Here is a 23772-nt window from a genome sequence, read left to right as displayed (position 1 = left end):
GGGGAGTTACATAATCTCTTCCTTTTCCTTGGAGAGCTTTAATGGAGGGGAGGGAGAGACTACGATCTGTTAAGGGTGGTTTGGCTGCAATGCTGTCTGAAGGCATGAGAATGAACTCTAAGGCAGCTTCAGCATTGGAATAAGAGTCTGGGCCACACTCAACATCTTTGGAGTTCAACTGCTATCACTACCGTATTTGGCCACAGAAAGGAGGGGCCATTCCAATCTTCCTTACAATTACCGCTCTAATTATTACATTATACTTTCACAATTTAATCCCTTTATTTGCCTCACTGCCTTTTTGGGGCTAAGTGAGCACCACAGTGTGATGTCTGATGATGTAGCTAGCAGGGTAGCCTCACCAAGTGCTGCGCAGCTGCCAGCTACAAGCACAGCCAGGTGGGCAAGTCCAGAGTGCTAATCTGGACAGTGACATCTCTGTCTCCTGCTCAAAATCCTTGAAACTTGCTCTCTCCAATATGGAGTAAAACTGAGCACATACATCAATGCCAAGAATCACCCTGCGCTTTGCTCTGTTAAGCTTTTGGTAGCATTTCAGCATCCTAAAGAATAATCATGCATAGAATTCCAATTGCTCTATTCTAATTATTGCTCAGTAAATAACTATTGCAGAGCTATTAATGTCTAACCTATAAAATGTTTTGAGACATGTATCAGGAAATTTTTTCACACTGTTATTCTATCTTTACAAAACATACCGAAGACTCGAGGGTTTAATCCCCTCAACCCTAAAAATTGTTACTTCCTCAAGGCAGGAGACATTTGTTAGAGGAATTCATCTCAATCCACAACCTTTGGGAACAAAGCTTTAATAAAATGTGGATAAGAGGACACTCCAACCAGCCTGCTGTCTGAATCACAGGTTCTCAGTAAATATTCGTTGAATAAATGGGAGTGGTTTTCACACTGAGAACCTCTTGCTTATATCAGCGCACTCAGTGCTCATGAATTTATCCCAAAATATTTGCTTATCTTTGTGTAGTTAAAATTCAGAACTGTGTAAACTGAGTTAACAAAATCAAATTAATAACAGTTTGAATTTTATATACTTTGTAACCATAAGGATTATAACACTGTGAAACAATGGCTGGTAAACACCCAAAGATTTGAGGTGTGCTTTCATTCTCAAGTTTTGTAGTGTTACCAAATAGACTGAAGAGATTTCTCAAATGCCCAGAAGTGATGAAAAGCCTTGTGCACAGACCATTGTTTTTAGCTTTCTCGCTTTCCATGTGATTTTATATTTCATTTTAAACTTAAGTATTCTGAGGTTAATGCCTTCAATTTATAGATGAGGATAAAGAAAATAAAAATCCAGTAAATGAAAGATTTTTGTAAGAAAATATCAATAAATATAGCAATGATGAGCCAGAAATTATAAAGATACAGCTATGAAGATGTTTAGGACATTCATATGTACTGCATACTAACTTGGTTTTGTGCTCTTCATTTAAAACTATGAAAGGCTATGAAAAGATTAGGATTAAGTATCTCATCTACTATGTAAGAGTATGATGTCTTGAGAAATTGTGCTTTGGGTAAACTTTTTTTTTTTTTTGAGACTGTGTCTAGCTCTGTCACCCCAGGCTGGAGTGCAATCATGGCTCACTGCAACCTCCAATTCCTGGGCTCAAGCAATCCTTCTGCCTCAACCTTTCCAGTAGCCACGACTACAGGCGCATGCCACCATGCTCAACTAATTTGTAAATTTTTTATAGAGATAGGGTTCTCACTTTGTTGCCCAGATTAATCTCTTGAACTTTTGGCCTTAAGGGATCCTCCAGCCTCAGCCCCCCAAAGTGGTGGGATTACAGGCATGAGCCACTGCACCTGACTAAGTAAACATTTTGATTGTGTTCTCATCAGCCACAGATCAAGGAAGTTATGTAACAGACAACAAAAAAGCAAGGGAGAGCCAGTACAAGTAAGGATTGTCACTAAAATATTCGGTGCAACTGATGAAGAAGAGTTGAATTTCCAGATGCTCTTAAAAGGGAAGGTGGGCCGGGCACGGTGGCTCATGCCTGTAATCCCAGCACTTTGGGAGGCTGAGACGGGTGGATCACGTGAGGTCGGGAGTTCGAGACCAGCCTGGCGAATGTGGTGAAACCTTGTCTCTACTAAAAATACAAAATTAGAGGGGCGTGTTGGTGCATGCCTGTAATCCCAGCTACTTGGGAAGCTGAGGCAAGAGAATCACTTGAACCCAGGAGATGTAGGTTGCAGTGAGCCGAGATCATGCCATTGCACTCTAGCCTGGGCCACAAGAGTAAAAATCTGCCTCAAAAAGAAAAAAAAAAAAAGGGAGAAGGTGGGAGACTGCTCTATGTACACATAAAGGGTTTCAGAATCATGTTTTGTGAAAATATTTAAAAGGATTAGCACTTAACAAACATTACTTCTTTTGTACTTTGAAAACTAGTACGTCACAAAATTATGAAGGCTCCAAATAAATTAGTTTCAGTTCTGTCCAGCAAGGGGCCATTAGATGATGATGGTCTATGGTCAGTGGTGAATCAGCAGTAGCATGGTCTAGAGCAGGGGGTCTAAATTTGAATTAGCATCAGGATTACCCAGAGGGTTGGTAAAATGCAGATTGCTAGGCCCACCCTCAGAGATTCTGAGTTAATACAGGATGGGGCCTGGGAACTTGCATTTCTTACATTTTCCCAGATGATGCTGGTACTGCTGGTACAGCCACTGCACTTTGAGAACTGTTGGCAAATAATACAACACAGTACAGTGCAGTGTTTCTTAACTTTGCCTTTACATTAAGCATCACCTAGGAAGCTTTCAAAAACCCCCCTTTCCCTGGCTGTACCCAAGACCAATTAATTCAGAATTTGGGGACATGAGCCCTGACATCAGCATGTTTTTTTAAGTCTTCCGCTGATTCCAATGAGCTGGCAAGCTTGAGAACCACTGATATGTGGGAAGATAGACTTTGTGTCCATAACTGGTTGTTAGGAAGACACATTTTGTAAATCACTGAGCAGAACCATTGATGTGCTGTGGATCCTCAAAATATATTTTTTTCTTCCCCTATTTTCTTCAAAAGTGAATTACAAGAGACCTAAAAACGTGAAATCTAATTTTTTTGCCAGAATATATATCTATAGCTTTTTCATGAACTGAATTCTAAGATCTGTAGATTACCAGTTTAAACGGGCATAAACAAATTTCAGTCCTATTTTTCTACACTGTATGGGGGAAATAATGTTATTTATAAATCTGAAATCTATGAAGTTTGGGGTATATATCACTTATATATGTTGGTGGTATATTTTATCATTCAATGACATTTTATTGGTATAATTTGGAAGGTTTTTTTAATATAAATTCATTTAAAAGTTAGAAAAAGTATATCCAACCATAAGGAAAAAAGAAAGATGAGTAGGTAATTAAATTTGTCTAGAGCAGTGATTCTTAAAATTGGTCCCTGGACCGGCAGCATCATCAGCATTACCTGAAAATTTGTTAAAAATATACAATCTCAGGCAGGCCCCCACCCCAGATCTAATGAATCAGAAATTCTGGAGGTAGGACCCAGGAATCTGCATTTTAACAAGATTTCCAGATGATTTTAATGCACACTCAAGTTTGTAAATCACTGGTCTAAAGTATTTATTATTTCCATGCATCTGTAAGAAGATCCAAAGGGGTCAAAAACACTGTTAGTCCAATGTGCATTTGTACAGTTGCTATATAGACCCACATTGCTCTAATAATAACTATGCTCTTGTAAACTCTACCCAAAGTTTATTATCCTTGCACCATTAAAGCTTAACAGTAAGAGGAAAATTAATAGATATGGAGTATATCTGGGGGGATTTTATTCTATAAATCTTCCACTATCAATTGTAATCTATTTCCATTTTCTACTCAAGAGAGAATTAAAACCATGGTACTTGACTTATGAGAATAAGAATAAGGAAAAACAAAAACCCATCATGTGAGGTTGGAAGTGGGGAGAGTATTCCCAGGTCCGACACTAACCTTGAATTGTCCTCTTGAAGAATGCCTTGCAGGCTTCACATGACGCTACCCCATAGTGGTACCCAGAAGCGATGTCACCACACACTAAACACAGTCTCTTGGGCATCGAGTTGAGCATGTATTCACACTTGGTCTGGGGATCTTCAACAATGGTGCTGGAGCAGTCATCATACAGTTTCCTGACAGGCCCACTACCTCCCAGGATAGGAGCAGAAGGGTAGAGAGGTGGCGAGTCAAGTCCGTTCTGATGGCCATTCATGGTTGAACTGTAGCTCCCACTGGCGTCTGACGAACCACCAGGGCTGTGGTGGTTGACGCTGTCCGTCAGGGAGGCCGGGCTGGAAGGTTCCGTCTTGATGAAGGACGAACAGCTGGAATCAATGTGTCGATCTTTGTTTGACATTCTGCAGAGAAGCCTGAGATTGAGGAGATACAAACAGAGACAGAAAGAGGAGAGAGTGTCAAACACAGAGACCAAAAGAGGTAGAAACAAAAGAGATGGTGAAAAATAGAGAAAGGGAAAGGGAAAGGTAAAAGGAGGAAAAAAACAGAATTCATATGTTAAAGACATTGCTCTTTGAGAGTGTTTCCTAAGGGCTAGGGACTACACATCATTCATTCTCTAGTCAATACTTCTTGTTCTACAAGAAGGTAATCAGCATAAGGGCATGACAGGGTTACAACAAAGGGCCCAGACAGGCCATAAACAAAAGCTCTAAAGGGTCCGATTGCTTTTATTTTACCTTTCTCTTGGAGAACCAGTGTCAATATCTAAATCAACTCTAGATTCTAAATTTATCAATGGAAGAGGTGGTGATTTGCAAAGTCTATACCATTTCTAAAATTGTATTTATCCTCATTCTACCTTTCCTTCCTCATTCTGATGCTGCAATCATTTTATTATGAGCAGAATAAAACTTTTATTTTCAAGACTGAACAGATGATCCTCAGCTCTGTAATTACTGTTTGTCAGCACGCTTCTATAAGCATAACTGTGTCTTATTGATCTGACTAAAACACATATGGAATATATCCTCAATCACTTTGTTTCTTTATTTAAATTGCTCTATTTCATAGCCATTTGGCAATATAGAAAGACATCAAGTATAAAATTCCAGCCAATATTTAAAGATTATTCCTAGAGCCTGCAAAACTTAGTGACTCATCACCAACATTGATTAATAAATACGTGCATGTGTTTCTTGTGTGTGATTTGCCATTATTTAAGAGATGAATCAGTAAAAGCCATTTGAGCCTTCAGTATACCTGTAAGTCCACAAATCTGATATTATATTTATATTATCTGATACTATAAAATCTGATGTTATATTTATATTCAGTAAAGTAGAAATGTAGCATATTTTGTCCTAAAAAATATATTTGTGATGGTCCTTCCCCCACTTCTTTTTGCCATTTAACATTATACCTCCTAAAAGGAAAAATGATGAAGCATCTAATCTGACACACTGTTTCTCTTATCTAGAAGAAACACTTCATCCCTTTTTCTTTGTTGTTCTCACAAGTGACCGAATTTCTGGAAAGGTAATTAGATGAAAAGATATAATTGGTCCTATTTTCTTTTCATTTAGCCATTGTGCAAAACCTCGTTTAGCAAAATGTCTAAGAAGCTTCTGAGAGCCCACTACAGAAAGAAGAGGTGACAGTCAAGAAAGGGACTTAGATAATTGCCTCCCAGTGGAAAATTGATTTATGGGAATCCCTCTGGGTAATGGTCATTCACTAGAATTTGGGGGACTCGTCACAGGATAACCAAAGGGATGCAATTATCTCTTTCACTATAAATCTAATGATATTTGATCATTGCACAAATTTCATGCCCTCCTCCAGGTCCTCCATTGTTCTGTTACTTAAAAATGAAGAAAAATATGGAACTTTTCTGGCAGGAAGTTTCACTTAACTGTTCCAAGAAGGCGGTCTCAGGAGCAAAGCGTTGAGGCAAGATTTGCCTCTTACCAAAGATATTTCACTTTGAGAAATCTTGCACAGCTTTCTGAAGTCAAGCAGTATCAGGATGTGAAGAAAGCAAATAGAAAGGCGAAAGCCACGAAAATATCTTCGTACTTTCGCCCACCCACTTGTGTTGTCCTTTCCTCAAGAACTAGCGAAAGAAAAAAATATCCCCCTCGCCAGCCTGAACTACGGCGTCCTCTCTCTTCTGCATCTGCTGCCTTGTACCCGTCACTGTTAATGAACGTTGTAATTAATAGATCGCTCTCCTTGTCTCCTTAGCACTCTGGGCTAAGCACTTTCCTCAAGTCATCGTTTGAAAGAAAGCGGGTCGGCACTGACTTACAGCAGCCCTGTGAATTCCTTTTAATTTAGAGCACTTACACCACCACTTCACTTATTACCTTATAATTACTGGACTGTGCGCACATACATTATGATCTTAGACTAGAGTTAGAAGTTATTAGGGTACTAAACCATGCTTGCTCCCCTTTCCTCTCTCCAGCACTGAATTTCCCACAGCTATGACAATTAACTCTTTCACCATCTGCCTACAAGGCACCGTTTTTTAATTTGGAATTTTTTTTTTCTTTTTTTTTTTTATCCAGAGGAGAGTTGCTTGGGGCTGCTTGATCTTCAGACCCTCTTTTTAAATTTTTTTTTCCTCTCTCTCTTTTCCTGTATCTTCCATGGTCACTTTCACCCCAATTTTCTTTTTTTCAGGCTCTTCCTCATGGACTTGGAAAATTTGCAGAACTCTTGATTTAAAGAACAAGGCCAGAAATTGCCCTCCCATTTATGGATCAGTTATTTGCTAAGCCATCAAATATTTATGTGTCAAATGCATGTTGTTAAAGTCCCTGAAACATAGGGACTCTCCAGCAAGTTGTCTCATCGAAAATCTCAGTCCATAACTTGGCAATAGGCTGGATAAAACAAGGAAATTCGGGAGGTACAAGCTGCCAGAAAGGTCCTTGAAACAGAAGCACTGTCTTCTCCTAAACAAGGTCTGGCCACTGGAGCCATACATGAAAGTGAACCAACTGGATTTGTGCTGTAGGTTGTACGTGTTTTTGGCCCGCCACGAACTGTTTCCTTAATTAATATCTTTTGCCCAGTGGAAATAATAAAAGTCAGAATTGCCATTTATCAAGTGCTTATTATGTGCCAGGCACTGAGCTGAGCACTTTACAAATATTACCTCATTGAATCCCCAAGATAACTTCGTAAGGGAGGTATTTCTCTTTAGGAAACCGAGCCTCAGACCTTTCAAAATTTGCTGAGGGTCATACAGCTAGGAAGCAGTACAGCCTGAATCTGAACTCAGGCCTGACTTCAAAGTCCAGAGCAGAAATGTCTTGAAGACAACAGAGATTTAATGGTGTTTATTTACTCAATTTTAATAAATAAGCAAGCAAGCAAGGTAGAGGTGGCACGCAGAGATCTACTACTTTTATTTCTCAGCAATTATATCCACAGCCCACGCATAAGTGGAAAAGGGGTGAAGGGGCCACTGCGCTGGTTGGCTGGTTGCAGGTCTGCCCTACTGCATCACCCACCCAGGGTGTGCAGTGACGCCTAAACAGAATCTCTGAACCAACACAGTTGTCTCCTAATTACTACTTAGCTCATTACACTGAACACTTCCTAGACACTATTATATTATAACCTAAAACTACAGCGAGTCTTAATTCTCTGCCTCTCTGTCTCTGAAATTCTACAGCTCTATTATTCAAGCCTGAAATATTCACAACTATCTATAAATTCAATTGTCAGCTGGTGGGTTTTATTCTAGACTTCACTTCAATCTAAAATTAGAGGCACTAAAATTCACATTAACTCTAAGAGGAATGTAGTGAATAGGACTTTATTTCAAAAGAACACCTTTTTGTCAGAAAGAGCCATTTTCAAAATGATGGCTTTATCTGTAGCCAAAGAGAATAAGCCCAATTCCACATTGTGCTGTTAATGCAGAAATTTTAAGTCACATTGGATTAATAAAAATCTAAATTTAGTTAAGAATTATGAATAGAAATAACATGTGTCGAAATATGTGGGAAATATTTATTTTAAAGTCTTAGTATGGTTACTATTATTATTTTAAGAGAAATGGTGAGATGAACAGGGAGCAAGACCAGCTAACTAACTCCCTTCCCAAAACCTCTGAATGAACCCCCTGAGAATAAACTAGAGGGGGAAATAACAATGTCAAGAATAACCTTTAGTTTCTATATGAGACACTAGGTTTTTTTTTTATTATTATTATACTTTAAGTTTTAGGGTACGTGTGCACAACATGCTGGTTTGTTACATATGTATACATGTGCCATGTTGGTGTGCTGCACCCATTAACTCGTCATTTACATTAGGTATATCTCCTAATGCTATCCCTCCCCACTCCCCCCACCCCACAACAGGCCCCAGTGTGTGATGTTCCCCTTCCTGTATGAGACACTAGGTTTGAGGAATTTAACAGCCTACCTGAAATTTCAGGGCTTTAAAAAGCATTTCAAAACAGTTTGAGATATAGCATCAAATAATTCTGATGATCATACTTCAACCTAGGAAGTCGTTTCCTAGCCCCGCTTAGGGTCAGCAAGGGTGAAAATTATCTTTGGTGTTAGATACTAATGATCAGCCAAATAAAATGTCTTAGTTGTTTCACTATTTAAAGAAGTAATTTTTGAAAGTTAATTAATGGTGTGTATATGTGTGCACATAGAGAGAGTGAGAGAAAGAAAGAATAAGAATCAATTAAAGTTGCTGCTGTGGGGGAAAAAAGGATAATCTGTAAGTTAATGTTCAATTTCTATTGTAATTATCAAGCTTAATTGTTTTCGGAGATTCTACCTACATCCAGGTGAATGTGTGATCGTGAATGAACCGTCAGGAGTTTGAATTCCCACATGCACGTGCTGATGTTCAAAGTGGTCTGCATTTCGATGGAAGGTCTGAAGCTCAGCCAGTGCTTGTATTTGTTAAACTCTGGTATAACGATAATGTTCCATAGGGTTATACATTACTAACCCTTTCACCGAAATACAAGTTCTTAACAAGCAGCTGTATTTCATCATGTGAATATTAACAGATCTTGAATTCATTTGCTACTGTATTTCCACCCTAAAACAAATGGAGAAATAAATGGGAAAATGGGTGCATAAAATTCTCATAAGGAATGTGTGTACAGATCATCTTAGATCTTCTCATTTGTTATACTAAGGCAATATCTTCTGCAACTTTTACTATATCTATACCAATAGTAAACCCTTTGGTAGGCTAAATAAATGTCAATTAAAGAAGTTAACACATTTGCTATTCTTCTTTGTCATCCTTAAGGGCCTGGAAAGGTAATCATCATCATTATAAATTCCAAATGCTTTAAAAATTTATTTCCAATGTTTTTGTATAAGGACACAATGCAGCAAATCTCCAAGTTTACATACAAATACAGAGATACGAAGAGTCCTCAGCTCCTCTGTGTGATTCATCAGAATCACAGAATTTCAGGGACAGAAAAGAAGGTTATCAAGTACCACCACCTAATCACTACTGATTCAAAACAAAAATGAATCTATGGGGACTGGTTGATTTTCTACATTCTGAAATTACCAGATTAAATATTTAAGTATTTGTGTTTTGAAAAATAAAAAGCTCTTAATAGTCTATAGTGTGTGTGTGTGTGTGTGTGTGTGTGTGTGTGTGTGTGTGTGTTTTATGCTTTTAGAAGAAAACCTCTAGACTAATATTGCAGCTCCTGGAGGTACAGGCTTCAGAGCCCATGACCCCAGCAGCTCCCATGGCAGCCTGAGTTACAACTTCAAGCACGCTACTTTACAATGAGCTTTTTTCCCCCCTGCTTCAACTAATTGCACTCTCATAAAGTGGCAAAATGTGAATCACTTAGTAACAAAATGGGCACCAGCTGCTATTGTCAGAGAATGGTGATGCTGAAGAAAGGGAAAGCAACCGAATGAAGTGTCATGTCAGAAATCAACGGTGCAACGTGTGATTTGAGAAAACATGACTACTTTACAGAGACAGGGTGTCATTATGGCATCACAGTAATACGATGCTTTGACAACTGCTGGGTCTAACATATCATCATTGCATTAAGGTACACTGGCTTAGTTGGGAGAAGAAGAGAAAGGATTTTTTCTTTTAATAAGAAATATCTTAAGGTCTGCCTGGTTAACCTAACGGAAGGAGATCATTAATTGTAAAGAAAGAATTGTGAATCCTGACCCACACGCTCAGAAAGATAAAAACACATGGACAACTTATGCACACATACTTCTGTATAATTTTAAGGCCTCCTTTAATAAACATTGAGCCCTATCTAATAGAATGGATTTCTGTATACCAGGATCAGAATGATTTAGATTTAGTAATGCTGCTTCTTGATTCTTTGAACAAATAACTTGTGCATTTAGTTCAAAAGACTCTCTCTAGCTTACTCCATGAAGAACAAGAGTAAGAAAACAGCTGCCCTCAAAGCTGGTGCCTGAGTTGCTGACAAGAGATAGAGCTATGTAATGTGGGGACATAGAGCCAGCCCCCTAAAAAGAAAAATCAGAGCTGATTTCTCCCAACTCTGTAAAAGGCTCTCTGCTGCAAGCAAAAAGGAAATTCAGTACAAGTAATCAAGACCTTCAACCCATTTCTGGCTGATCATCGAAATAAAAGTGTCCCATGCATTATAATTTCATATCTACTGACCAAACTCTTAACAGCAGGACCTCACTGAAACCCTATCTGCTTTTAGGGTTGTAGAGTTCAATGGTCCTTTCTCATTTAATTTTTTTCTAATATTAGGTTGGTCAACTATCCTGGTTTTAGCAGTAAAATCCCATGTCCTGGATACCCCTAAATCCGAGGTAAACCAGGATGGTTTGTCACTCAATCTGACATATAAAGATACCTGTAGAATCCTATGTCTTCACTCTTGCAAAATATAAGGGATTTTGAAATGGAGAAAATTCATTTCTTGCAATGGAGGCCCAGAAATATGGCAAGAGAAATGCACTAATAAGATCGACTAAACTAATGAGGACTAGGGGTGTTGTAAGTATGTATGTAGTGTAAGTGTCTGTGGACACAGCAGCATCCCATTTTACTACGCTGTGCAAGCTGGAAGTGACTGCTGATTTCCTTAAGTCATCCAGACTATTTTAGATGTAGGAAATTGCAGTTGCTTCAATTTGTATTGCCAGGTGATTTCTTATGCTTCCTGGTTGATAAACTTTATTAATGGGAAAAGAAATGGTCCTGTGATATCACAATGTGTTGCACATTATGATTGTTGACAGTTTCTGTATTTAAGGATTCGATCTGATGCAGAGGCGCTTAGTAGTGCAATTTATCCTTAGCTTGTTTTCTTGGACCTATTTCAATCTGGTGGTGAGCATCTCTTGTTTATGGCTCTAAATACAGTAAGTGAGCTACTGACAAATCAATAAAACTGTTAAATGCATAATAATGCCGAGTAATTGCATACATGATGTTTTGCATAATTAACCATCTGAGCTTTTCTTTAATATAATGGGCACTCATGTAATATAGAGCAGCTACAAGTCTATAAAATATACACAGTTTATATGAACCGTGATTCTGCTTAAAACTCTGGCTAATCATCTACATCGGCTTTGAAGGGAGAGCTCTCCTCCACTGCCAAGTCCAAATCAATTCTTATGACATTACTTTATAACTAACATGATATTTAACTGATGGTGGCTATTAGCTATTATACAGATTGCACTCAAAAACTGTAACAGTAGGGGGGAAATACCATTTAGTTTAAACAAACTTCTGCCATGTAATCAATATTATTGAGGCAAATTAAGTGTTTTAACAAGTGTGTATGTTTGTCCCAATGCAGCTTAATTAACTATATCCTCACAACTGCTCAACTACATGATGCCAATGGATCCGAAGAGAGAATCTCGAAAACCTCCTAGATGGAAACAAACATGCACAGCAGATGGAAAAACAAGCACTTTGTCTCCAATCCCTGAAAATATTTCTTACTTTACACAAGTTACTCTTCTGCGAACCAAAAGCCTAAAGACTGAAGGGCTTTCGAATAGTGTGCTATAGTCAACCATTTGGGTAGTACATGTCCCAGTCTTGACCAGGTCACTATGCCCAGGGTAGAGTCTAACAGCCCTAGGCAATGGGTGGACACCACCACTAAAACAAAAGGTTTCTATGAGATTTAAAAAAAAAAGTACCCAAGATAAATCATTAAAATGAAGCTTACAATGTATGCTGAATGTAACATTTATGCAGTGTTAGAGGTTTACTATGCCATGAGCAGACCTCCTCTGCAGTAAGCTTTCTAGGGGAAAGCAATAGTCTCCTACTTCTACAAATCTCTGGTCTTTCAAACAGAAATATGGATCAATAAAGTTTGCTTGTGTTCAGACAATTCTGTTTTCAAGCAGTCAAGGAGCACACCAAAGAGAACTCGACACAGAAGGGGACTGACAGCTAAATGAAGATCTTCCCACAGCACCGCACTAGAGAAGAAATAAACAAACAATCAACTCATAGAAAGTCTATGCACTGATCTCTACAAATTACATTGAATATAGATGCTTTACTCACAGACGCTCCAGTGATGGAGTTCACAAATCGAATCGAGGTCAATGAAAGCTCAGGCTTCCTGAACTTCCCTTTCCTATTCTCTGCTATACTGAAAGAGGAAATGCAAATGCTATCACAAGTTGATATAAGGATATGGAGATCACAGTATTGATGTCAATCTTTACTCATTAAGATAATGTTTTGCAAAAGCAATTACAATGACCAATAAACCAGCTGCTTCTATAGACATAGATCAGTTCACCAGGAGTGGAACTCTAAAAGGTACTCTGCAACTGAGTGAATCACAGTGTTGAGAAAATCTAAATGCTAGGAAATCATTGTTGAAATAAAGGTTGCTTCAAGCACATATGAAAATTTCTGTGTTAGATGGAGATTTGCAGCACAATCAGAGATAATAAACCCCATCTGTTGGGTAGCAGTTAAACTATATTTATATTTTTACCTTAATAGCTTAGTCTGCAGTAGTTAACATCTGGATGTAAATGCAGCTGGTCTTGGGTGATCTACAGCAGAGGTGACATTATATTGTTGGTATCAGGTGTTGTCCAGCTGAAGTAGGAGAGTAGTGGGGAGACAGGGAGGAGGGGAACTCAGCTAATTATTAATCCTAAAAATTCCTCCTCTATCCTCTTTTTAAATAAACATTTCATCGAGCTAGTTACTTGAAGAGAAAGTAAAGCTAAAACACACAAGCCACTATTTACAGGCAAGGGAAAATAACATATATCTGCACATATATTTAATTCAAGCCATGGAAATGACTAAGGATTTATTTTGTAGCATGACAGGTATTGTTAACCAAAAAACAAACAAACAAAAAAGGATTATTCAGCAGCAATATAGCATCCAGTGAAGCCAGTAGAAGCCATTGAAAAGCCAAGAGTTCAAATCAGGACCTGCTTGTCGTTTGTCACATTCAAAAGTCCAAATGCAAACATGCAGAGAAAAATTTCTAAATATAAAATGCCATTCTAAAAAATCAACTAAAAAAAAAAAGACTATACCAGAGTTTCTGCCACTTGCTTTTCTTCTCTTCTCCTTTCCCAGGGAGCCCTGACTTCTTGTAGTATTCGACAGAGTAGGAGACATGGGTTCTAGCTCTGGATCCAGGCACTGTGTAACCTGAGGCAAGTCATTGTACCACCCTGACTCTCAGTTTTCTCATTTATAAAATGAGAGCATTTGCCTACATGTTTTGTAAAGAACTTCAGCCCTGTTTAAAAACCATATATTCTACTCAGATAAAAAACACTGGCTTGTAAGTCTGATTAGACCTTGAGAGCAAGGACTATTGCACCGAGGAGCACTCTTCAAACTCCCAAACTTCCATTTCCTTTGCTGCCACTGCACTGAGTCACCATTCAGGGACATGGCAGGGCCCGTGTGTGTGTGTGTGTGTGTGTGTGTGTGTGTGTGTGTGTGTGATGTATATGTCTGTGTGTGTGTTGCAGGAGAATAATTAAGCAACTTGCTACATACAATGAAACTGCAGCAACCACATTCAACTGAAGACTCACTCCCAGTGGGCTACAAAAAGACAGACAGAGACGTGATCATTTTAGGGGAGCTGGGGAATGGGACTCTTGGTTTTTTCCTAGAAATGGTTCTGCTTTTGCTCATTACGTTTTTGGTGGGAGGCGTTGGCGGAAGGGCAATTCCCTGCAATCAGTGTTTAAGTGAATGTTTGTCCCAGTGTGTGACACCACGCTGTCAGCAAGCAGCGGGGAGCTGTTGAGTTGTTACTACATTTGATTTGACTGCCAGTAGGAAGCTTCATTTCTACCAACTGTTAGTTGCTTGCTCAAAGAATCTTCTCTTCATTTTTGGAGTGATTTTTTCCCTCTCTTCTATTTACCGTTCCTTGATATGTCGGAAGCCCAAATACCACGTGGATTTGTAAGACGAAACCTTAGTACTTGGCCCCTAAGCTTGTCAGATCTGAGAATCTGGATGCAAGGGATCCATGCAATTTGTTCAGTGCTCCTGGTCTGTCATTTAGCATCTCCTGCATCTGAAGATTGCATTTTAATTCAGAATCTCTAGACCACTCCAAGGTCAACACAGGCATGAAGTGGTTCTGCCACATTGTGGCCATGTCTTTTTACATGGTGGGGTTTATTTTAGCCAACAGAACAGATATTTCTGCAGCCCTTATTAGGTGAAAATAAGTGTTGTCATTCACCTTTTTGTGAAATTTTGTTGAAATCAGTGATAGTTTTGGTGATTGCTTCTGGCATTTTAAACAATTTTTCTGATTTGGTAACTTTGCTACATCACATGAAAGTCCTTCTCCTTAAAAATAATAACTTTGGTAATTAGGTGTCTCAAATAGTGCCTCTGACAACAACTTCTGACAATGAAAAGGATCTTTGGGAAAAAAAACGAAAGAATATGCATGAGTGAAAAGGGTGAGAAAAAAAGAAAAAATAATCCCTGAGAGATATTACGAAAATTCAGGCTGAATGAAAAAGTAATTAACGCTAAACAGCTAAAACTGTAATTAAGAAAAAATTTCATTAAGAGAAAGCAGGCGAGCCTGCTTTTCTAAATATGACAAGGTGCTGTGTAAAAATAAAATAGAAGCAGGTTTCGGTGAGTGGAGCGGGAAAGCCATGTCTTTAACCAGATCAAATTCTCGAAATTGGCTGTCAAGACAGGATTGTTGTGATTTACACCCGTCTATCAAGTGCACGAACGAGAGACAGAGAGAACAGAGGCAAGCTGCTGTCGCTTCCATTCGCAAAGAACCTTTAATTTCCACAGCACCATCTGTTACCAAATCTAATTCACATTCCCCCTTAATCTGGTTTAGTTCCATAATACTAATTCTTCCCCAACCTTTATGAACACAAACCATACAAAAACAAAACAAAAATAAAACAACAAAAAACAAGGCTTTGGTTCTCAGTGAGTGAGAAATTGAATATTACAGATTTAAGATGTTAAGGCTCTGGTGACTTATGTGAAGCAGGCTCTCTTCCATTAAAATGTATTCCTGGTAAGGGGATTTGTTTTCAGCCAATGCAGAGATATGAAAGTGTTCATATTTGGGGTAAAAAAAAAGATGATATAAAAGCAGGCCGGGGACATGAAAGCAGAGGTTGTCATAAAATACAATTTTTGTCAAGTTTAGTCACTTTCAGAACTGGCTATAAAATCACTTTGTCATCGCTTTCATACAGAGAAAAGCTGAAACTGTATTTTTGGTAAGGAAACTCGAGAGAGTGGTGTATATATTCAGAAAGAGTGGAGAAGGGTTGGGGAAAAAACCTAGGAGAAATAGAAATGGAAAACAATTATATATATCTTAAAATACAGAGATGCATATGGGTAAACACACATTAACTTCCCTCAATCTAAGATTCTATTAGCACATCCTTTTGATTCGCCATTGCTTCTACTCTTAGCCAATATAATAACTGGCATTCGCAATAATGAGTCTGCAGAGCTATAAAATTAGAAAGTGCTTTCTGCATCAGAGAAAGATTAAACTATGCTCAGTAAAGATTTAGTGTTAAATGTATTTTATTGCTTTCCAAGTCTGTGGAAATTTGTTATCTCTAAAGGCAATAGTACATAAAGATCCACAGGCATCCATTACAAAATGCAAAAAAGGTACCATGTGAATACTGGGGTGAGTTTTGATTACACATTTAGTCAACTGGCTCACTACCTAAGTTTCCTATGACCATTACAGGAATTACCGTTTTGTTCTCTAACCCAGTATTATAGAACATCAGCCAGGTTACATAATATCATTCCCTTACTTTCAGAAATAATTGGAGAGACTGTGATATAAAATTTATATTTATCACAGGCCTGATTATCATCCATAAATACATTTTTATAGAGAAGACTTTAACATGTAAAGTCCGTGGCTGAACTGGTAATATCTTAATACATTTTTTTAAAATCCAAAATGTTGGGATTTTTTGGATTTTTAAAAATTTGGATTTCAACTATTAGAGGTAATAAAAGCCTGATTTTTAAGAGATATGGGAGATTATGAAAGAAGATAAACTGTTTTATAACACTGAAACAAACAAAAAACTTGAGACCTGAATAAATATGCCTACACACACAAACATATTATCTATACACTCCCTATAAAAACATCAATGGATGTCATAAACAAATATAACAGATTAAAGATTATACAGATGAAAAAACATGAGGCAACACTCTTAATATTTTCATTATTCAATAAGTAATATGCTAATTCTGATATCTCTAAATTATAATATGTATTCCATAATTTTTAGAGTTCCTATTTCAGTTCCAAATTAAAGAAAATTTTCAGTTTTTCACACACGTAAGAGAGGCTAAAATTCATAAGACCGACAACAATAAATGCTGAGGAAGATGTGCAGCAACTGAAAATCACATATGTTGCTGGGAGGGTATAAAATTGGAAAAAAAAGTTTGGAAGTTTCTAATAAAGTTAAATGGATACCATAACACAGCATTTCCACTCCTAGATATTCACTACAAGTGAAAACATATCCCCACAAAAAGAACTGCTTAGGAATGTGTATCACAGCTTTATTTATAATATAATATTAGCCCTAAACTGAAAACAAATCAACTGTCCATCACTGATGAACAAATAAACAAATTATGAAATATATACCTGTGTGTGGTGTGTGTGTGTGTGTTTGCATGTGTGTGTGCTCAAAGGAATCCTAGTCAAAGATAAAAAGAAATGGACTGTGATAAATGCAATGACATGGCTAGATCTTAAAAACATCCTGGCCAAGTAAAACAAGCTAGATGCAAAAGAATATATACTGTAAAATTCTGTGATGTTCCAGAACAAGGAAAACTAATCGTCATAATAGAAATCACAGTGGTTTTCTGGAGCAAGGAGTGAGGATTGCCTAAAGAGGAACATAGGGAAGCTGGTGGTTTTATGAATTATATGGGTCATATTTGTTAAACCCCATCTAACTGCACAGAAAATATGTCTTGTTGTAAATTGTATCTAAAAGGTAATCTAAAAAAAATTTTAAACAATGGGTTAAACATAATAACTATGCATTACCAGAAGTTTTCCTTGATTCCTATGCCCTGTACCAGATTGTAAATAACCAGATCTAGAATATTCTTTTATCAGTGCCTACTTCTACCTCTCATTTACACACAATGGACTAGGGAAGTGAGAGGACTTATTAAAGGACTCCCAGAATTACAGGCAAAACCCAGTTCAAATTCCAGATTTCCATCTCTTAGGCCAGCTCTTTTCTTAACTAAGGCCTGCAGTGAAAAATATTTCACTGACTTGAATGATAAAATGCTTTTCATATTCTGTTTTTAAAAACTTATAAAATCCTTGCAACTGTAAACATAACATAAATGCATTTATGTGTATATTTTGGAAGAAAAGAAAGGTAACCTGCCTTCATTTGCCATTTTCTTCCCTCAAAATATGTCCAATAATAAAATGGCTTTAGGAAATCTGCAATGTGTGAGTAGTCACAATGTGTCAGTGTAAGCCAGTCAAGGTAGGCTTAAACATTTTCTTGGTTTCCTTTGGTTTGGCTTTGGCAATAAGGAAGTAGATGCTATAGAATATAGAATAAAGAAAAATGCAGGATTTAGGAAGTAGAAATAAGAAAAAGAGGATAGTCATTTGATTTTTTAAAATATGGTTAAGCTATAAGTATATACATACAAAGTAGAACGTATTAGGGAGAAAAATACTACATATAAAACCTGACTAGGTAAAATGATACATTTCAAAAGAAATGTATAATTTCTACGAGGCTACCAGGTAAGAAAACTAGCGTAGCAAGTGGAATAAATTTAAAAATTATTTCATCACCAATTTGCCAAATGCTTCTGAGGTAGTAACACCTAGATGACTTTCCTTAGCAGGAAAGGAAATAAATCATAGAGCACATTTCTTGCCTTCTTTAACTTTCACACACACAAAGGTTACAGCATTTAGTATTAAGGAGAAACAACATAATTATACAGCTAATTCATGTTTTCCTGAAAAGGGGAATATTCAACATTTCTGTAGAATCATAAATAATAAATATTCAACATTTCTGTAGAATAATAAAACTGTATATCCCTGAAGACAAATCTGGCCAAGTTCACCATCCATCCCTTTCAATGGCTTCACACATGCTACAGGATACCAGGTCTCTTAATCTGGGTGTCCAGACCTGGCCTTCCCTGAGCTGACCTGGCCTTTCTCTTCAACCTCAGCCTTGTATCTTAAACTATCATGCATCATGTAACAACACGTCAGTCAACAACAGGTCACAAATACGACACTGGTCCTGTAAAATTATAATGGAGCTGAAAAATTCCTATCACCTAGTGACGTCACAGTGAAATGTATTACTCACATGTTTTTGGTGATGCTGGTGTAAACAAACACATTGCACTGCCAGTCATATAAAAGTATAGCACATATAATTATGTACAGTATGTTGTACTGATAATGATAATAGATGACTACTTTACTGGTTTATGTATTTACTATACTTTTTAATCATTATTTTAGAGTGTACTCCTTCTACTTATTAAAAAAATTTTTTTTAAATGTACTTGTAAAACAGCCTCAGGCAGGTCCTTCAGGAGGTATTTCAGGAGAAGGCATTGTTGTCATAGGAGATGAAAGCTTCATGCATGCTACCGCCCTGAAGACCTTCCAGTAGGACTCGATGTGGAGGTGGAAAACAGTGATATGGATACTCCTGACCCTGTGTAGGCCTAGGCTAGTGTATGTGTGTGTGTGTGTGTGTGTGTGTGTGTGTGTCTAGATTTTAACAAAAGAGTTTAACAAGTAAAAAAAAACCTTATAGAGTAAGAATATAAAGAAAAAAAGTACAACTGTACATGTTTGTGTTCAAAGCTAAGTGTTATGATAAAAAGAGTCAAAAAGTTGTTTAACATTTTAGCAGTTTATATAAAATTAAAAAGTTACAGTAAGCTAGGGCTAATTTACTAGTGAACAAAGAAAATTTTTAAATAAATGTACTGTCACCTAAGTGTAGAGTGTTTATAAAGTCTACAGTAGGATACAGTAATGTCCTAGGCCTTCACATTCACTCACCATTTACTCACTGACTCACCCAGGGCAATTTCCAGCCCTGTAAGCTCCAGTCATGCTCAGTGTCCTCTAAAAGTGTACCATTTTTGATCCTTTTTACTATATTTTTACTGTACCTTATGTTTAGATACACAAATACTTACTATTATGTAACAATTGCCTACATTATTCAGCACAGAAACATGCTGTACACATTTGTAGCCTCTAGGTTATATGACATAGCCTAGGCATGTAGTGGGCTATATGATCTAGGTTGGTGTAAATACACTCTAGGATGTTCACGTAAGGAAATTGCCTAACAAGAAATTTCCCAGAACATATCCCTGTTGATAAGTAACACATGGCTGTATACATGCAATGCTTAATGCTTTGTAAGTCCCCATGCTAATCAGCTTTTCACACTGCTTTTCCTTCTCTCTGGAATTCAACTTCCTTGCCCTTGGCAACATTTTCTGCGCAACTTCTATTCATCAGTAAAAGTACAATTCGGTTATTATTTCCTCAGCAAGTCTTTCCTGACACTCCTTCCTTTAGGCTCATAATACTATGAACCTATTTCTATAATTACAGTTAACATCTTTTTGTGTGTGTGTAATTTAAAATTTTTTGGTGTGTGTAATTAACAAATTTTTTTATGTGTGTAATTAAAGAAAAATAGAGATGGGGTCTTGCGATGTTGGCCAGGTAGGTCTTGAACTCTTGGCCTCAAGCAATCCTCTTGTCTTGGCCTCCCAAAGTGCAAGGATTAGAGGCATGAGTCACCACATCCAGTTTTAACATCCTTTTTAATGTGCAGTTGTCCCTCAGTATCCATGGGGGATTCATTCTAGGACCCCCGTCAGATACCAAAGTCTACAGATGCTCAAGTCCCATATATAAATTGATGTAGTTTTTGAATACAACCTATGCACATCTTCCCATATACTTTAAATCATCTCTGGATTATTCGTAATACCTAATACAACGTAAATGCTACGTAAATAGTTGTTATACTGTATTGTTTAGGGAATAATGACAATTAAAAAGTCTGTACATGTTCAGTGCAGATACAATCACACTTTTTTTCTAATATTTTTTATCTGCAGTTGGTCAAATCCACAGATGCAGAGACCACAGACATGGAGAAATGACTGTACAAACTTATGCTTCAATCCTTCCTCTATGAATTAATTGTTTTATACTTCTATTTAACCCTGTTCCTGGGTTGTTGAGTAAATGAACAAACCATGAATTCACACACAAAAAAAGCTGTGGACTTTAAATGTTGGATCACACATTTCCTAAATAAAAGTGTTGTTCATACAATCTCAAGAATCTGTGAAATAAAGCATCAAGCATAGAAAAACAATTTTATGGAAGACAAAACAAAACAAAACCCAAAAACCTGCTGTGTGAAGTAGTAAAATGATTATAAGATTTTTAACTGGAAGGCCTGGTTTTGAGTTCACCAGCACTGTCATTTGCTAAAGGTAAACTCTGACATGGTATCTACAAGACTTGGTTGCTAAAGCTGTTAAATGGAAGGTATATCTCATTGTGAATTTTAAGAAGATTAAATAAAAATTATTTGCATTAAATCAGAAGGATATCATTGAGCAAGGAAGAAAAATACCATTTTAGGGTGAAGTAGGATGATCCTCAAAGTGAGAAAGTAGGGAGTAGTCTCAGAGAATGTAGGAGGGGGTGGTGCTGAAGAATACTGTAGGGGATATGGAATCAGAAATGGGTTCAGAAGTCCATTGGGGCCAGATTGCAGAAGATTTGAAATATCACACTACCTAGATTAGATGTCACTTTGTAGGTAATGGGAAGCTACTGAAGGTAACTAAGGAGAAAAAAGAAATCAGCCAATTTGTGTTTCTTTTCTTTTTTCTTTTTCTTTTCTTTTTTATTTTATTTTATTTTTTTGACACAGTCTCGATCTGTCACCCAGGCTGGAGTGCAGTGGCGTGATCAGAGCTTACTGAAGCCTCTTGACCTTCTGGGCTCAAGTGATCCTCCTGCCTCAGCCCCGAGTACCAGGGATTACAGGTGCGTGCCACCACACCTGGCTATTTTTTCTTTTTTAAATAGAGACAGGATTTTGCCATATTGCCCAGGCTGGTCCTGAACTCCTGGACTCAAGTAATCCACCCACCTCGGTCTCTCCCAAAGTGTTGGGACTACAGGCATGAGCCACTGCACCTGGCCCATTTTTTGTTTCTGTTAAACACTGTTTTGGCTCCAGCATTTTCCATGTATTCACTCATTCATTCCTATCATGTTTTAAGCCTATAACCTGGTAAACAAAACAGACCACATCTTTGAACTCAGTGTTTACAGCCCAACTATGAAGCTATTATATTATCTTCATTTATAATGAAGATAAATCATGAGGAAAAGGCCTGAACTAAGATGGTGGAAAAGAGAATGAAAAGAAAGGAGATGAATATTATGGGAATCATCGGAGGAGGTTTTTGCACTCCTAGTATTCTACAAATAATATATAATAATTAGTCAAGCTACAATTTCTTTGACAAAGTACGATTTTTAATATATTATATAATATAAAAACAAATTAATGCTTTGTCATGGAACTGATCATTTTCTTGAACTGTGGTAGTGGTTACAAAAATCTCATATGTGATAAAATTATGTAGAACTAAACACACACACACACACACAAATGAATATGAGTAAAACTGGTGCTATCTGAAAAGTCCATGAACTGCAATTACCTGGTTGTAATATTATACAATAGTTATGCAAATAGTTACAACTGAAGGAAACTGGGTAAACAGGATTTTATGATTTCATACAACTTCATGTGAGTCTATAATTATCTCAAAATAAAAAGTTTTTTAATTAACATTTTCCTTGAGGGCTAGACTATAGATCATATTTGACTTTGTATCCCCAGTACTTCATGTTATGCTGAGTTCATGTCAGCTACTTAATAAATGTGTCACTTAAGAGACGTTTGTTGAATAAGTAAATGAATGAATTACAAAGCATCACATCAAATAAACACATCATCTCTGTTTACTAATGTTATGAACCTGATCTTATGAGTTTCTATGTCTGAAATATATGTTTATGGCATTAGTTTAAATAATAGAATCATGAGTATCTGATTCTAGATACCATGAAGTCAAGATCATGAAGATTTCACCAGTGTGAAAAGGTGGTTAGCATGGGGACTCACAAAGCATTAAGCATTGCATGTATACAGCCATGTGTTATTTATCAACAAGGATATGTTCTGGGAAAGTTACTGTTAGGCAATTTCCTTATGAGAACATCCTAAAGTGTATTTACACCAACCTAGATCGTTGGAGATGCTGGCATAGATGCTTGGATGGTTCTCTCTTCTGCCACCACATCTCACAGTGTATGGTGAATTCTCAAAATAATGTTCTTAAGAAATACTGATATAATTTTATATGTCCCAAAAAGATATATGGAAAGTTTGTTCTTTCTCTTTTCTCTGAGGGAAAAAAATTACAACCCTACTGGTTCTCAAGACAACCTTGTAAGATGAGTGTTATCTCCATTTTACAGATGAGGAAAGAAAGCTGTAGTAGAACCAGAAACAAACTTAAATTTTCTGTTGAAATTCTTCACTCTGCACTACAAAATGCTGTACCTCAAAGATTTAATATCAATATTTTATAGCAGCCAACTTAATATGTCAACTGTAGACATACGTATGTTTAACACTTTAATCTTCTAAAGATTTTTTTATTCTTTAATTTTCTTAAACAACTGTATACTCAGTAAGTGCCATGATGTACCTGTCTTGACTGTTTGACCCCAAAATAACAAAACTGTGACCAAATTAAAATAAAAACAAAAAAGGTAACTTAGTCCTTCATAAATGCCCAAGAACAAAGAATAATAGTGTTGAAAAGTCAAAATTACAGAGCAACTTAAAAAATACTAAGATTATTTATATCATAGGATAATAAAACATACTAAGATTATTTATATCATAGTTACTCCCTAATTGGTACAGAATTAGAGTCTTCTAATAAGGAGAAGCTGACTTATTTCACACCATGGAAAACTGGAGCTAGATATTAGGTAGAACTTCCTGGCCAAATAGTTGCTGTCATTAATTAACTGTATTAAAATGTATAATT

General features: G+C 37.0%; 1 protein-coding gene across 17 annotated transcripts in view; it reads right to left on the bottom strand.

Moving 5' to 3' along the window:
• Positions 1-23772, bottom strand: part of ESRRG (estrogen related receptor gamma) — a 597527-nt gene that overhangs the window by 174127 nt on the left and 399628 nt on the right. For 16 of the 17 annotated variants that reach the window (XM_055108096.3, XM_055108111.3, XM_055108125.3 and 13 more), the window contains one exon: positions 4018-4433. In XM_055108096.3, the coding sequence (XP_054964071.1) occupies positions 4018-4420 (403 nt within the window). In that variant the 5' untranslated portion in view covers positions 4421-4433. Of the gene's footprint in view, positions 1-4017; positions 4434-19673; positions 19731-23772 lie in introns of those variants that run through there. The other variant, XM_055108084.3, reaches the window with a different exon arrangement.

This window comes from Pan paniscus, chromosome 1, assembly GCF_029289425.2.
Source record: "Pan paniscus chromosome 1, NHGRI_mPanPan1-v2.0_pri, whole genome shotgun sequence".
NCBI classification, from domain to species: domain Eukaryota; kingdom Metazoa; phylum Chordata; class Mammalia; order Primates; family Hominidae; genus Pan; species Pan paniscus.
Note: the sequence above shows the minus strand (reverse complement) of the source record. Positions and strands in the feature narration are given on the sequence as shown.